The 16,080-nt window shown below is 63.9% G+C and overlaps 1 protein-coding gene across 1 annotated transcript; it reads left to right on the forward strand.

Moving 5' to 3' along the window:
- The first annotated feature begins 2,180 nt into the window (after nt 1-2,180).
- On the forward strand, nt 2,181-11,320 carry CDHR2 (cadherin-related family member 2). Its single transcript, XM_010579221.1, has 30 exons — nt 2,181-2,217; nt 2,308-2,447; nt 2,718-2,771; nt 3,014-3,103; nt 3,699-3,788; nt 4,122-4,244; nt 4,322-4,465; nt 4,608-4,683; nt 4,886-4,992; nt 5,072-5,302; nt 5,393-5,548; nt 5,774-5,941; nt 6,212-6,273; nt 6,367-6,607; nt 6,713-6,949; nt 7,228-7,297; nt 7,385-7,999; nt 8,265-8,336; nt 8,622-8,671; nt 8,786-8,937; nt 9,149-9,251; nt 9,332-9,420; nt 9,652-9,726; nt 9,844-9,921; nt 10,007-10,067; nt 10,174-10,298; nt 10,458-10,571; nt 10,741-10,818; nt 10,925-10,985; nt 11,201-11,320. The coding sequence occupies exons 1-30, from the start codon at nt 2,181-2,183 to the stop codon at nt 11,318-11,320; spliced, it is 3,819 nt and encodes a 1,272-aa protein (XP_010577523.1).
- The last annotated feature ends 4,760 nt before the right edge of the window (nt 11,321-16,080 follow it).

The following is a 16,080-nucleotide window of genomic DNA, read 5'->3' on the forward strand; positions in this document are numbered from 1 at the left end:
TGCGCCGATGGGCGCGCCCGCCCCCCTCCCGCCGTACTGCGCCCAAGAGCGGCGCCGCGAAAAAACGCGCGGTGCGGTGCTCCGGCCGTAATGCTCCGAGCGGCAGCGCACCCCAAAGCCGGCCGGGGGTGCGCTGGGGAAGGTGTCCCCGGCCAGCCCTTGGGAGGTGTGGGGTGATCCGGGACAGACAGGGGTAGTTTGCAGAGGGGTGTCCAGCACCAGGCCCGGGGGGATCAGGGGATTCGTCCTGGGCCAGCCCTGGCGGGCTCCAGGGGTACCCCCAGGCAGCCCATGGGGTGTCTGTGGGGGTGTCCTGGGGCAGCCTTTGCAGGGGCTGGGAGGATCCTGCACCAGCTCTGGAGGGGTTTTCTGGGGGGGTGTCCCAGGCTGGCCCCCTGTAGCCCCTTCTCTGGGGGCTCCCTGACCCAGGTGTGGGGTGAGATGGGGACACTGGAGCAGGCTGGGTGTCTGGGGGGACCCCACAGCTTCCCGGGCATCCAGACCCCGTGGCTTGCCCAGAGAATAGGGGTCAAGAGGCCCAGGGCCACAGAGGCGGGGGTCCCACAGCGCCAGGACTGGCCATGCCCCCACCCGTCACCTCCCAGCCCTCTTCTGCCTGAGCGGAGCTGCACAATCTGCCCTTGTCCCCAGCGGATCCAAAGTAGGTCAGGGAGGCTGGGCTGAGCCCCCGGGGAGGGGAGCAGGTGGCAGCGGGGTGCAGAGGGCCCCAGGCACCCGCCCCAGTAGCTGCACCACCAGGTTGGTGCCCACCCCCTGTCCTGGTGGGACCCCGGTGTCCCCAGCCCAGGGGATGTGGGGCATTTCCTCAGCCCCTCTCTGGTTCCCTGGGGTGGTGCAGGATCCCTCTGCATCCTTGCAGGCTCTGCATCCTTCCTGGGAGCCAGAGTCTCATGGCTGCAGTTTGGGCTGGCTGAATCCTGGGGGACGGCACTCAGCGTGGGGACCTGAGGAGCTGGGGTTGGGGACTGAGCATGGGGCTGGGCTGGGCAGCAGCTGAGGGATGAGCACAAGGAATAAGGAAGATGAGAGAGGGATTTCTCACCCCTCAATTGCAGTTAATAATTGATGAATGTTTTTACTGCAGGAGGCAAAGTTCTCTAGCGGTATCAGGGTGTGAGCGCAGAGCAGCCCGCCCGGCAGCATCCCCAGCGACGCGACTGCAGGTAAGGGATGTCGGCCCCTGCCCCGGCCCCCACGGGCACCGTGGCCCATTGTGGGGGGAGGTGGGGGTGTCTGTCAGCTGTGAGGCTGCCCACAGGCCATGGCACAAAGAGGGGGATACCATGGTGGTGTCACAGATTGCTCGTGGGCTCCAAGTGCTGCTTGGTGTGGCCCAGTTGGGCCCAAGCAATGGAGCCTCTAGCCATGCCCAGGAGAGGCTCCTGGGGTCCCCAAGCACCCCGATGGTCTCCAGCACCTGGAGGCCAACACTGTCCCCCCACGCCATGTCCCCAAGGAGCCTGTGCCCGGGTGTTGTGGCATGGAGCCTGATGCTTGCTCACCAGCTTGGCTCAGCAGAGGGGATTGTCCCTACCAGAGCCCCTCCTGCCCCAGTGGCTGCTCCCCAGGAGGGATTTGGGGTGGCTGATGGGATCAGGCACACATCAGCCCAGGTGCTTGTTCTCTGGTGTGTGTCCACAGGCTCGCTGGCAGGATGGCATGGCGTTCGCTGGTGCTGCTCCCCTTCCTCCTGGCAGCAGGTGAGGACTTTGCTCCGTGGCTGGCATGGATGGGCAGGAGGTGTTGGAGGTGCTTTCAGCCCCCAACACTAGTTCCAAATTCCCTGAGGGCAGCTGAGACCCCCAAAACAGCTGCCCACCCCATTGGCACCTTGGACACCCAATGGCAACCTTGCTGCCCCAGGGCAAGGCAGAGCGGGCAGGGGGCTGGGCAGTGGGGGTAGCATCCAGCATGGGTGCTGCAGCTGGAGGACAAGTGTGGTCTGGAGGTGAGAGGTGTGGGATGAGCATGAGGAAGGTGAGGGGTGGTGGGTTCCCCTGCCTCCTCTGGAGACCCAAAACACAGCCAGGAGCTGGGGCTGGGGCTAGGGAGGTGCTGCCAGGCACAGGGGTGCAGGGTGCAGGCAGAGCTCGGTGCAGAGGTGGTGCTCAGCACACCTCGTCCTTGTAGTTTCAGGCAACACAGCCCCCTTCTTCAACATGACCTTCGTCTATGTGCCTGAAGACCTGGAGTTGGGTGAGTGGAGCAGTCTTGGGGGAGCCCCAGGGTACACGAGGAGCAGCCAGAGGGTCCTCGAGCAGGGACTGATGCTGCCTGTGCCCCCAGGCCAGCAAGCTTTCCAGCTGAAGGCTATTGACTTTGATGGGGACCCGCTCACCTACAGCATCAGTGGGCCGGAGTCCTTCTACTTCTCTGTCGATGCCCAGACAGGCAGTGTGATACTGAGGAACTCCCTGGACCGCGAGGTGAGGGCAGAGACCAGGGCAGATCTCCCTGCCTGAGCTGGGGGGTCTGGGGTGATGGGAATGGAGGGCAGAGCCATGAGACCTGTGGGAGAGCTGCTCATGGTGGTGCTGTGGATCACTCCCTGGCCCTGAAGCCCGGCTCCAGGGGGGAGAGCTATCTGGGAGGAGCATCCCACCCAGGGGTGGCAGGTGGGAGGGCACTGGGGCTCAGCCATCCAAGGATCAAGCTCTGCCTGGCGCTGACCAAGTCCTGCCTTATGTCCCTCCCAGCACCAGGCCAGGCTCACCATCACCGTCAGGGTGTTCGATGGGACGAACGATGCAGTGAGTGCTGGGGCATGGGCTGGGTGGCTGAAGCGGGTGATGGGGACGGGGAGGGGAGCAGGGTCTCAGTGAGGCTGTGGACGAGGCTCGGTGGGGAAGGGGGCTGGAGGTGGGCTTTGCCCAGGGGCAGGTGATGCTGGCTGACTTCAGAGCCAAGGTGGGCATGGGATGCCAGAACTGCACCCAGCTCTGCTGGTCACCATCTCCCGCACCCATCCCATGCCCTCCCTGTCACCCGGTAGGTCTCCAGAAAACTTGCCATCATTGTGGAGGACCGTAACGACAACGCTCCAGTCTTCCAGCACCTGCCATATGAAACCTTCGTCCCTGAGGTACCTCCCCAGGACCTCCCGTCCCCACGGGCAGCAGGGCAGGGGTGCTGGGTGCCTCCTGTGGCATGGGTGCGCCGGGAACAGGCTGACCCTACACTCGGGCATGCAGTGACAGCGTGCCTGGGCGTGAGGCGATGGTGCAGCCGTCGCGGCTGACCTGGGAGCACTCCGTGCCAGGGCAGTTCCCGGCAGGGGCCTCTCTGCCTGTCTGAGGCACTGACGCATGGCTGGGACTCTGCCCTTGCGATGAGCTTCTGATCAGGGAGTGCCCGAGCTGCCGCTCTGGCTGGGCCAGGGTGAGGCCAGATTGGGGTGCATACAGGGTGTGGGGTTCACCCCAACTCCCCTCTGGCACCCCAGGGCCGGGGTGCAGCCCCTGCGCCCAGGGAGCTCTGGGGAGGGTGGCAGGGTGGATCCGGCCTCTGCCTTGTGTGAGCAAGGGCAGCAGCTCGTCCCTGCATGGCCCACTGCACTGGGTAGCCCCTGGAGCCCTGCGGGGCCAGAGCACCCCACAGCAGGGCTGGCAGGGGCTGGGCCCAGCACTACCCCTCCTGCTCTCCTGGGTGATGCCACCCCCCCACCACTGTGTGCCCAGAACACGAAACCTGGCAGCATCATCTACACCGTGTTTGCCAACGACATTGACACCGGGAACGCCTCCAAAGTCAGCTACAGCATCGAGGAGGTGAGCACAATGCATTGCAGTGGGGCATGCTGTACCCGAAACCCATCCCTGAGCCACCCCTGTGGGGCAGAAGGTGCTGGGTGACCCAGCCAGGGGCAGCCCCATGGCTCTGGGGGAGCAGGGATATGTGTCGGGTCAGGAGGGCTGGCTCTGCACCCACTGGGCAATGGGTGCAAGGTGCTGAACAGTTGCAAGCTGGGGATGAGCCAGGTGGTAGGGGGTCCCCACAGCCTGTGGGCCAAGCCTGGCAGAAGGTTGGGGATTGAGCCCCCATCCCTGCTTGGGCACGTCTGCTCCCTGCCTTGGTGACATGGGGTGATGTCCCCTGCTCAGGTGATCCCAGACAACACAAAGAATCGCTGGCTTTTCTACATCCTGGCCAACGGGAACGTGGTGCTCAATGGCTCACTGGACTATGCCAAGAACACCTTCTACCAGCTCAAGATCCTCGCCAAGGTGGGGACCAGCCAGGCCGGGGGTGCAGGACTGCCAGGTAAGGATGCCATGGGGCTAACAGGTGCTCCGCTCCCCAGGATGGTGGGGGAATGCTGCACAACGTGTTGACCTTCCAGAATAGCTCAACCTACCTGTCCATGACCATCCTCGACCAGCCCAATCTGGACCCACGGTTCCTCAACGAGCCCTACTCCAGCTCCGTACCCGAGAACTGCGCCCTGGTAAGAAGCCTGCCTGCCCCATAGCATGTCCCTACCCCTGGCCCTCCCTGGGGGCTCTGACGACCCAGGGCATCTGGGCCACCAGGCATGGGGGCAGCTGGAGACATCATAGGTCCTGCCTTGATGGCCATGTCCCCAATAGGGCACCACTGTGCTGACGGTCACCGCCATGGACAGAGACACAGGGGTGAATGATGAAATCTCCTACAGCATCACCAGTGAGTGATGGGGCAGGGTGGGATGGGCAGGGAGTGAGCAGTGGCAGGGTGGGATGGGCAGGAGGGGGGGATCAGGCAGCAAGGGGCGCCACAGGGACTGGTTCTGGGCTCCCAGGCACTGCCAGCATGCTCTGCTGGCAGAGAGGGCCAGGCCTGAGTTTCCCCGTGGCTGCAGCTGATTCCTGCTGTCCCGTTGCCCTAGATGCCAGTGTCCCCTTTGCTATCAGTTCCACGACGGGCACCATCACTGTGAGTGGGCTCCTGGATCGTGAGCAGCTGCCAGGCGAGGAGGTGCTACTGGAAGTCATGGTGAGTAGGAGGCAGCAAGGGGAACCCCATCCTCTTCCTCTCCCCTGGCCCCTCCGACCAGCTCTCTCCTCCTGCCCAGGCGCGTGAGATGCACCTGGACATCCATGGCAAGGTGGCCCTGGCCAGGACCCTGGTGGCAGTCACGGTGACCGATGTCAATGACAACAAGCCCCAGTTCTACCACTGCTCCCTTCCCAGCTGCAACTTCTCCACCAGTGCCCAGAACAACTTCAGGGGCAACATCATAGAGCACTCCTCCTCCAGACTGCCCGTGTCCAACCTCAGCATCGTCGCCCACGACCCGGACAAGGTGGGAGCCTGTCCAGGGGGCTGAGAAAGGGTGCAGGTGTTTTTCCTTGCTGCACCACCCACCCTCACTCCTGTGTGTCTCTCCCGGCAGAGCATCAACAGCAATTATGAGCTGTACCTGCAGGGTCCGAATGCCAGCGCCTTCACTGTCTCCCCCACAAAGATCGTGGGCACAGGGGAGGTCCAGCTCCTGGTTCAAGACCCATCCTCTGTGGACTATGAGATAAGCCATATCATGGTGGTGCAGGTGGGACCCGTAGGGCTGGCTCACTGTGGGGGCATTCCCTGCTCCCTGCATATGCTGGGGCACAGCGGGGACACAGCCCTTCTCCTGCAGAGTTCAAAAGCCAAAGCACAACGTGGCTCTGCCCTGGCAGCTTGCTTGGTGCAGGGGAGCTGGGCTGGAGTGTGACACGTCTCTTTCTTATGTTTGGGGACCCATGTGAGACACTGTCCCTTCTCCATCCTGCAGATCATTGCAAATGACACGGGAAACCCCGCAGACTGCTGCTCCACAGCCACTGTGACCATCAGCCTCATTGACAGCAATGACCACATCCCTGAGTTCCCCCAGAACACCTACAACCTGAGTGTGATGGAGGGCAGCCCTGCTGGCACCGTCATCTCCCCAAACATCACGGTCAGGCACTGGGCAGGGAGTGGGCACAGCTTACGTCCCCCAAGCAGGATGCTGGGCACGCCTGGCACCACTAATGCAGCTTGCGTTGAGGGCACTGGTCTCTCCATGGACACAGGAAGGAGGTGGTGCCAGCGGGCACACAGACTGTGGGACCCTGTGCCCATCAGGGCCACATTTTTGGGGTGCTCACTGCCAGCAGCCAGTGCCCCAGACTCATCACTGCTTTGGGGGCTAAGGCAGACTGAACAGACCCTTCCTTCTCTCTTTTAGGCCTACGATCCGGACAGTGGTGTCCTGGGCCAGATCACCTACCAGCTGCTCCCGGAGAGCATGTACGTACGGGCACAAGCAGCCATGACCAGGATATTGTCCTGGAGAGGGGGCTCCAGGCCTGAGCCCTGGTGATGGCTCTGTGTGTGCCGTAGCCGTAAAATCTTCATGGTGAACGCCACGACTGGGGCAGTACTGGTGCAGAACGGGAGCTTGCTGGACCGGGAGACTCGCTCCATCTACTATGCCAACCTCCAGGCCAAGGATGGGGGCAACCTGGTGGGCACCACAGTGCTGGAGATCACTGTGCTGGATTACAACGACATGGCACCCATCATCACCGGCTCCTACTTCATCTCAGTGGAAGAGGGGCTGAACATCACAACGCAGATCCAGGTATGCACTAATGGAGGTGGAGGGGACAATGGGAGGCTGTCAGAGAGGAGCAGGGACTGTCCCCGTGGTGCTGGACAGCCCTGTTCCAACCCCTGACCTTTTCAGGCTATTGACAATGACGAGCCTGGCAACCTCAACAGCAAATTGGGCTTCAAGATCTTGCCAGGACCATTCAGCAACAACTTCACCATCAACGCATCCACAGGTGAGATGCACAGCAAGGAGCCACTGGACCGCGAGGCCTTGGAAGACGAGCAGGGGCAGATGGTGGTGACTGTGGAGGTGTATGACCACGGCACACCACCACTCAGCACCTTGGTGAATGTCACCATCACTGTGGGGGTAAGCCCGGGGCACAAGAGGGGACACACTGGGGCAGGCCGGGGCTTGGAGCTGAGATGGATGGGCAGGGAAGGGATGTGGGATTCCTGGCCGTGGCAGAGGCACCATGTTCCCAGGCTCCCTGTGGGGGTGGAGGGAAGAGTTGATGCAGGGAGGCAGGAGAGGGCTTGTGTCTCTCCTGCCTGCAGGCAGGCAGGTGTCCACACTCCTGTCCCCAGCCTGCTGTGGGGCACCCTGTTTCCTGGAGCAGCTACAACCATGGGCTTTGTCTCCTGCAGGACACAAACGACAATGCACCCATGTTCCTCAAACAGTTCTATGAGTTCTCAGTCTTTGAAGACTCTCCAGGTAGAAGTTGCACAACCAGATTCGTGGGACCAGTGGTGTCCCTGAGTCAGTGCCCACTGGCCACTGAGTGTCTGTCTCCACCTGCAGAGTCCCTCGTGGGTGTGGTGGAGGCCACAGATGCCGACCAAACAGACATCAATTCCCGCATTTCCTTCCTGCTTCAGAGGGGTAGTGGCTCCAGCAACTTCTTGATCCGCTCATCCCGCCTAGGGCCAGGGCACTATGATGGGCAGCTGTCTGTGGACCCCGACATGTCCCTGGACTATGACACCCTGAAGCAGAAGTTATTCTCCTTGGTGGTGCTGGCAGAGAACACAGCCGCAGAGAACATGGGGGACACTGCCAATGTCTCGGTGGTGGTCCACATCCTAGACATCAATGATGAGCCCCCCACTGTCCTGCCTTTCTCGCTGAAGGATGTGCATGTAAGCGAGAACGGCACGCAGCAGGGTCTGGTCCACACGCTGATCGCCTCTGACCCAGACACCAACCACTCACTGGTCTTTGAGGAGCTGGCGGTCACCTGCTTCAAGGGGGCGAGCAGTGCCGGGGGGGTGTGCTGGGACTGGTTCGTGCTGGCACCCAATGGCTCAGTGCTGGTGAACAGCTCGGACATTGACTACGAACTGTGCGACAGGGTGGTGCTCACGCTGCGGGCTGAAGACCTGTACACCGAGAGGGGCAACCGCTACAGCCAGAATGGTACGGCACCCACTCCCCGCTCCTCCTACTGCCACTGGGCATGGGGGGAGGTGGGCCCTGCCTCTCCCACCTCCCAGGAGGAGCTGTGGGGAGCGGGGTGGGAGCTGGGTGATTTGGCAATGGAGGGAGGGTGTCCCCAGTTCTTTTGGTCCCTGCCATCGAGACCTGAGCCTGGTGGGAGGATGGGACTCCCAGGGGAAGCAGAGGAGGGTGCTGCAGGGCTGCTCTGTTGGTGACCAGAGTTCTGCTTTTGGGGCATTTGTAGAAACCCTAAGGATCCTCATCACTGATGTGAATGACAACACGCCGCTCTTCCTGCCCATCATGGAGACCTTCGGTGAGAAGCTGGGGCTGGTGCATCCTGTGGGCTCCTCTCTGCACCCACACATGCTCTGCCATGCTCTCTGGCAGCAGGCACCTTCCCCCAGCCACGGCAGGGCTGTGAGAGGTGCAGGAGCCAGGCTGGGGTTACTCAATGCTTTCCATGAAGGCTGTGGGGCTGAGGGCAGTGGGGGGATGCTTGGAGCTCTGCTGAGCCCTGGGGTTGTGTGGGCATGAGGTCTGCAGCAAGCCTGGCTGCACACCAGCATGACTGCACCATCCATCTGTCTTTCCCTGGCAGTGGTTGTCCCCGAAATCTCTCCTGTGGACCTGCAAGTGGCTACCGTAAAGGTGAGGAGCTGTGTGCGTGCGTCTGTCAGTCTGTGGAGCTGGGCTCGCCTCTCCCCACTGTGGGCAGGCAGTGGCCTTTCCCATCCATGCTCCTGCCATGCTTTTTCCCTGCAGGCCACGGACGGTGACTCAGGGCTGAAGGGAACCATCATCTTCTCCATTGTCAGTGTGGTGCTCGTGGACGACAACGGGGTCAGCCGGCCCTTCGAGAACCTCTTCAAGGTGGTGACAACGCCTGAGCAGGACAGCTATGTCGGGAGCATCCAGTGAGGCCATGGGTCTGGGCCAGGGTGGGGGGCACGTGGCTCAGCTCCTGCCTGCCACAAGGCAGAGGTGCAGGCAGGGCCAGTGCAGGCTGGCAAGGGGACAAATCCATCCTGGGGTCCTGCCCTGGGCATGGTGGCAGGGTGGAGCTTGGGGGATGGTGACACCCTGCCAGGGATGTCCCATGGGATCGCCGACATCCCCATCTTGCAGGGTGGCCAGCAACCTCGATGGCTCACTGAAGGGGCAGTACCAGGTGACAGTGGAGGCTCAGGACCGTGAGGCACCAGTTCACACAGCACAGACCATGCTGAACGTGAGTGTCACGCCTGCCCCCCCATCCAGGGACGCCCCACGGCCTGCCCAGCCCTGCTCACCCCTGCTCTCCCCACACAGATCTTTGCAGTAGATCAGAGCTACCGCATTCGCCTCCAGTTCATGACAACGGTGGATGAAGTCCAGAGTAACTCTGAAAATATCAAAGTGTAAGGGGTGCTGGGCTGGGGTGGTTGGTGCATGGCTGGGCAGCAGGGGACACGAGCATGCAGGCCAGGACCCACCGACCGTCTTTCCCAGCTTCATAGACCATGAAGGGGACCAAGGCAGGCAGGTCCCCACCAGAGCCAGGGACTGCAGGGGGTCCAGCCGCTTCCCGTGCCCACGAGCAAAGCAGCAGGACACCCAGCCCAGCCTCCCTCCATCCTTCCTGTTCCTAGGGCCCTGACCACCGCAACTAAGGCAGGGGTCTACGTGGTGGCCATCCGGACCATAGAGGAGACCCGTGCCGCCCAGTGAGTGGGGCCATGCAGGTGGTGGGGAAGGGGACGTGGTGGTGGCATCGGAGGGGGTCACCCTGGGGCAGGGCACCATGCCCTGCACCCCACTCATGCCGTCTTTTGATCCCGCAGGGTGAAAGCCAAGTCAGTAATGGAGGCGTACTTCGTCTACAGCAACGGCACTGCCCTGGACGTCAACCAGCTGAGCGTGTGCGTGCTGGGCCGGGGGCCGCGCATGGGCACTGCCACACGCCTGGACCGGCCCCGCCGCTCACGCCTCCGCTTTCCTCGGCAGGCTCATACAGTCCAACCCGCTGGTCCTGGCTGAGCTGGTGAACCTGGGCCTGGCCGTCATTGTGAGTGGGGCCGGGCAAGGGGCACAGAGAGAGGGCACCAGCAACATGTGGGGCTGGGGGGTGGTCCGCTGGCCAGGGCTGTGCCCTCACCCCTGCTCTGCACCAGGGCCCCGGGGAGGTGGCAAAGCCCACCAGGGAGACAGAGCTGATTGGCATCATCGCAGGGCTGGCAGCGTTCCTGCTCATCTTCATCCTCATCATAACCCTGGTCTTGATTCTCACCACCAGGAGGTACCGCACCGCCCGCACCCCCTCCTGCCTCGCCCACCACCCCCATCCTCACCGGCAACCCTAAACCTATCCCCTACCTTCCATCCCACTCCTTTCCACCCCATCCCATGGCCCAGCTCCCCCTGCCCCTCTCACACGCCCTGTCACTGGGCTTTGCAGCTACAAGAGGAAGCTGAGTGCGATGAAGGCTCTGAAAGCAGCCACAACGTTCAGCCCTGCCGTGGCACAGCAGGGAGCCGGCATCCCCGGGACCAACCAGTACAATGCAGAGGGGTGAGTGGGGGCAACCTGTGGCAGGAGGGGAGAGCCCAGGCATGTCCCCCACACCCAGGGGCTGCAGGGCTCGCTGTCACACCCCTCCTGCCTGGGGAGACATGGCTACCCTGGGCTGACCCCACAGCCCCACGGGACGGTCACTCACCTACCACCCGTCCCTGGCCAGGGCCAACCCTATGCTGAACCTCTCGCTCAATCCCTCCCACGACCTGGGCTTTCATGAGGACTCCATCTCTGTAGCCAGGTGAGCTCTGTGGGCAGGTCTCAAAGGCCACAGGGCCATCACCCTGTGTCCCCACTCCGCCAGTGCCAGGGCCCTCTTCTACCCCCCCACCCTCCACTCTCCACAGCATGAATTCCCTGGATGAAAACACAGTAAATGCACCTGGGGACAACAACCTCAAGGCCAAGGTGAGTGTGCAAAGAACTGCTGGTGCCCAGCAGGGAGTCCTCCCACCACACCCCCCTGTCCCCTCCTCTCTGCTCTGGTTCCCGGGCTCCTGGATCCCTCATATCCCTCATAACCTCTCCATCCCTTTGCCAGCCCCCAGCTCCTAGGAAAGACAGGAGTGTCCCTGTCTCCCATCTCTGTCCTCATCCCCTCTGACCACACTCTCCTTCTGCAGCAGGGCAAAACACAGCTGACAGACCCCAGTGACGAGGAGGTGCTGGTGGCCGCCCTGAACCTGAAGGAGCCCACCAAAACAGCATACATCAACACCACCTTCACCACCACAGACTTGTGAGCAGGCGCAGGCGTGCAGCAGGGCCGGAGCGGGACTTGGGCAGCTGCTTTGATGATGTTGTGTTCAGAGGCTGGTAATAAACCTGTCCCACTGGGGTCATAGTGTCCTGCGGCCATCACCCCAGGGGGCTCAGCCAGCTTGGGGGCATCTCTCCTGGCACAAGGTGCTGGTTTTGGGCCAGGCTGGTGCCAGAAGGGAGGTGAGTGCCACCACGGGGCTCAGCCTGGCTTCTTGTCCCCAGTACCCTTCCCTGGGCTGCCCCACTGTCCCCTGGCCCCGCTCAGCCCCAGGGGAAGGAGGTGCAGGCAGCCCCACTCACAGGTTTGTGCAAGGTTTTATTACCCAACATCCACGTTGACAAGTTGGTCCTCCCCCCCCTTCCTCCCCCCACCCCCAAAAAAAGAAGTGAAGAGGAAAAAAAGAAGAAAGTAGGTGATGAAGCCGCAACGCCAGTGTGCCGCAGCCTGGTGTGCCGCAGCTCGGGGCTGGAGGTGGGGGACAGCCCAGGGTGGGGGGGATGGGGATGCCCCAGGGCTCCCGGTCTTCCCCGAGTGCCCATGACACTGTTCCCGCAGCCCAAGGCACTGAGCAGAGCCAGCACAGAGCAGGCACCAGCTGCAGCTCTGACTGCCAGCTGGTGCTTCAGCGAGCCCTTCACAGCACACCCCCCCCGGGGCAAGAGACAGCCCCGCAGGCCCAAAACAAGCCCAGGATGTACAACAGGGGTCTGGGGGGGCAAGACTTGCCCCTTAAAGAGAGGAAGTGGCTGCACTGGTGACCCTGGCACCTTAAGCTCTCCTGCACCTCTGCCCAGAGGGGATGGTGCAGCTCCTCAAGCACCCCCGTTTGCAGCCTCTTGCCTATCAGGTGCTGGGCACAGATGGGCACAGACCTGGCCTCCACCTTGCTGAGGCACTGCGGGGCCGGTCCTCTGCACGGGGCCAGGCTGGAGGGGCCGAGACCCGCGTCTCGGCAGGACGCCGTGGTGCTGCTGGCCACGGGGATGCTCACCCCCCTGCATGCCGACCCTTTGCTCCCGACGCTCTCCAGGCCGGCGGGGCGCAGGCAACATAGGAAAAGTGTTTGAAAAGAGGGTCACGGCCCCGCAGGCCACTAGGGAGGAGGTGGCTCCAGGCAGGACACGCATGGCTGAAAGTGTCTCTTAAAAAGCTCCAAAAATGCAAACACGGTTCAATAAAAGCCCCCCCCACCCCCCACCCTGTAAAACCCCAGCTGTAAAAAGTGGCAGCGCTTTGCAGCCTTCGCATCCCTGGCTGCCATCAGACGAGAGCAGCCAGCAGGGCCGGAGGGACCCGCACAGGGACACACATCCACATCCCCAGCATGTGGTGCCTCTCTGGCACCGGGGCAGCTGGACAGGCCGGGTGGCAGGGCAGCCTTCATCCCCACCACCAGCCATGGCGAGGATGTGCCAAGGGCTCTGATGGCTGCTCCCAGGCAGATCCCCAGGCAGGGTGAGCTGGAGGCCATGGGGACAGACTCCCCAAGTGCCTCCAGCCACAGTGATGGCGATAAGCGGCTCTCCACCACAGCTGTAGTTGGCCCCAGTCTCTCCCATTTGAGATGTGTCCCAGTGCCCCGTGTGGCCACATCCTCCGAGCGCCGGGGCACCCACGGTACGGCAGTGGGGCAGAGAGGACAGGGCTGTGGAGGTCCAGGCTGAACGCCCCTGCACTGGGCAGCCATGGAGACCCGCATATGCACAGCCATGGGCTGGTCAGAGCGTGGCCGAGCCCTGGACAGGCAAAGCGGTGGCATGGCGACGCACCAGCGTCTCTCCAGCACGGGGAGCAATGCTGCTGCCTTGTGTGCGAGCGAGGCCAGAGCTCGGGGAAGCCAGCAGTGACCTGCCCATGCCCACCCGGAGCCATGTCCAGACCTGTGCCACGGGCAGGAGATGCCACGGAGCAGCCATCTCCGGCTAGAAGGAGCCACATGCTTCCTCGTGCTGAAAAAAGCCACCAAGCACAGAGACAGGGCACCAGCCTCACGTCCCAGGGCACCTCCACGGGGCTAGGCTGGTGGGGGGACGCCAGGCTGGCAGGGGGACCCCCGGCAAAGGAGATACCTCGCCCCAGCGTGCAGTGCTCCATCACCGCCTGCCCCAGCCCCAGGAGCCCCACACACTGGCAGCGGGCATCTCGGGACGCTGGGGCAGAGAGCCCTCCCCGCTTCCCCCGAGAAGCCCCACAGCACCCCCACCCCACCGGCGCAGGCAGCGGCTCACTCCATGGCGGGGCCGGTGCGGGAGCAGCACCGGGGCCGCCGGACATTTTGCAGCAGAGCCCGAAAGATGCTGGGCTGCCTCTTGGCTTCACCTTTGCGGGGGGCTCCCTTGACGGAGCCGGCACGGGTGCTCTGGGGGGTCATCACCACCTGCCGCCCGTGCTCCTCGATCTGCTTCTCCAGGTGCTTCTGGATGGCCATGCCCAGCACCTCCACCTCCATGGAGGCCCCATACACCTCCCACGTCATCCCCTTCTCGTCCCAGCTCACCTCCCGGATGGGCTCCGGAGCCTCCTCCGCCACTGTCCCCTTCACATGCACCTCGGGGTACGAGGCCTGCGGGGACTTGGCCACTGGCGTCATGGGCCCAGTGGCCACCGAGCGGGTCTCCACAGGCATGGACACCTGCATCTCTGCGTCCTTCTTGGAGGGCTCTGGGTGCGGGGGGGCAACAGAGCCCGTCTCTCTCTTGGGGAACGTGAAGGCAGCAGCCCCACCCGGGGGGCTCATGGGGCTCAAGGCCACCGACACCAGGGACGCTCGGCTGTCCACTTGCGTCCCCGTGTCCTGCATCCCGGCATCCTGCGGTGGGGTCACCTTAAAGGAGTAGGACTCACAGAGCAGCTTGGCTGTCCGGGGCTGCTGGCTGCTCCCGGCATCCACACCCTGGGCTGGGCTCCCCTCAGCTCTGCCCTGGCCCAGGGCAGCAGGGCTCAGCCCTGCCTCGCCTTGGTCCCCACTCCCCACAGTGCCGGTGCCAGCGGGGTCTGCTGTGCCCCCCTGGGGGTGCTTGGGAGCCTCACTGCTCCTTAGCTGGGGCGCAGCGCTCAAGGATGTCCCTGTGCCACCCTGGGGCTGCTCCTGGCTTGGAAGTTCAGTTGCTCCGGTGCCCACGGCAGGCTCCACGAACGCCACGTGTTTGGCAGGAGCCGGCACGCTCCCCATGTCCTTGCTGGGCGCCTTGAGGCAGGGCTCAGGCAGGGGGGGCACAGGGGCTGTGTTCTCCTTCTGGGTGCTGGGGACCCCCATCCCCACGGGACCACAGGCAGGGGCAGCGCCACTTGGTTCCCCGCAGCTCCCCGCCACTGCCGCCACACTTGGCTCCACACCAGCGTCTGGGAGAAGCGTGCTGGGAGCCGGTCCGGTCGGTGATGGCACCTTCTCCACCGCTGGGCTGGCCATGGTGCCCTGGGCCTCCAGCTCAGCCACGCAGCAGGTCCTCATGGCACGGCCGCCCGCGGCACAGCCGGAGCCGGGCAGGCACTCGCCCACTGGTGGGCAGCCAGGGGAGCTGGCGCTGGGCTCACAGGTGTCCTCGGCCCCGGCCTGGCGGCTCAGCAGTTGCAGCCCCTCGGGCTCCTTAGCACTGCCCATGCCCGGGGAAGGCTTCTCCCATGCTAGTCCCGCTGCTGGTCTGCAAGAGAGAGGATGGGGCAGTGAGGAGAAGCAGTGCGTGGACACCCAGTCCCTCTCGGTTGCCAACTGTTTTTCTCCATGCCACCCGTGACAACAGGTTGGGTGGCCGCCTGGAGCACCCACCAGCCCCAGCACAGCCTGTGTGGTGGCAGCCGGTGCCTGGCCCCACGAGAAGGGAGGAACGGTGTCGGTTGCCTACCGTAAAAGCCAGCCTTCCCCTGGCGCGGCCAGACTGGGAGCACGATCCAGGCGCTGCTGCAGCTGCTGGAGGGGGGGACGTGGTGCAGGCACCCCTGTGGAGAGAGCAGCAGCTGGAGAGCCTGGGATGAGAGCCTGGGATGCTCGGTCCGGGCATCAGGCTGAGAGCCTGGGATGCTCGGCACCCCCTGCCTGCCAGTGGGGAGCTGGGCACAGTGTGGGGTGAGACCGAGCTGGGCCTAGGGCTTGAGATGTGCTGCAGGGCATGGCAGGGGCACGGGCCAGGCCAAGTCCTTCCCTCTGCTCGCTGGGACCAGCATCCCCGGAGCTGGGAGTGACATGCGTCCCCCAGCCACGGGAACCCCCAGCTCAGCACCTACGCCCCGTGTTGCGGATGTGCCGAGCTCCCCGCCATGCTGCGCAGAGCTGGCTGCAGGCAGGCACCCCGGCACAGCGGGGGGACACAGGTTGCAGTCACCCAACTGGCCCCAAACCCTCCCAAACCCCATGGGACAGCCCTGTAGCAGGAGCATGGCGGGAAACCCCAAGTTCTCCAGGAGCCCCCCAGCTTTGCCAGTGCCAGCGAGTCCCTTGGGAGCTGGGAGCACATGGGTCCCACAGCCGTAAGGCACTCCATGCCTCTGGCCACGGCCACTCGTGGGTCCCGGAGAGGGCAGAGCCAGGCAGACGTGGCTGGAGCCAAGTGAGTTCCCCCCAAGGGAAGCAGCAGGAGCAGGGACCAGGCTGGTACCGACCCCCCTGCGGCCGCCCAGCACCGCTGGAGCCCCGGAGACAACGACACCGACCCCCCCCCCCATCCCTGTCTTCCCACGCAGCACCCCGTTCCCGGGGGGGGGGGGGGCCGGCCCCCCGCCCCCCCCCCCCCCCCGGCCCCCCCC

Source organism: Haliaeetus leucocephalus, unplaced genomic scaffold (genome assembly GCF_000737465.1).
Source record: "Haliaeetus leucocephalus isolate CR32 unplaced genomic scaffold, Haliaeetus_leucocephalus-4.0 Scaffold656, whole genome shotgun sequence".
Classification (NCBI taxonomy): Eukaryota; Metazoa; Chordata; class Aves; order Accipitriformes; family Accipitridae; genus Haliaeetus; species Haliaeetus leucocephalus.

Coding starts and splice junctions, on each gene's coding strand:
- CDHR2 (XM_010579221.1), top strand. CDS start 2,181: ATGACCTTCGTCTATGTGCCTGAAGACCTGGAGTTGG. Junction 3,789..4,121: donor TCAGCTACAGCATCGAGGAG/GTGAGCACAATG, acceptor TCCCCTGCTCAG/GTGATCCCAGACAACACAAA. Junction 8,000..8,264: donor CAACCGCTACAGCCAGAATG/GTACGGCACCCA, acceptor GGGCATTTGTAG/AAACCCTAAGGATCCTCATC.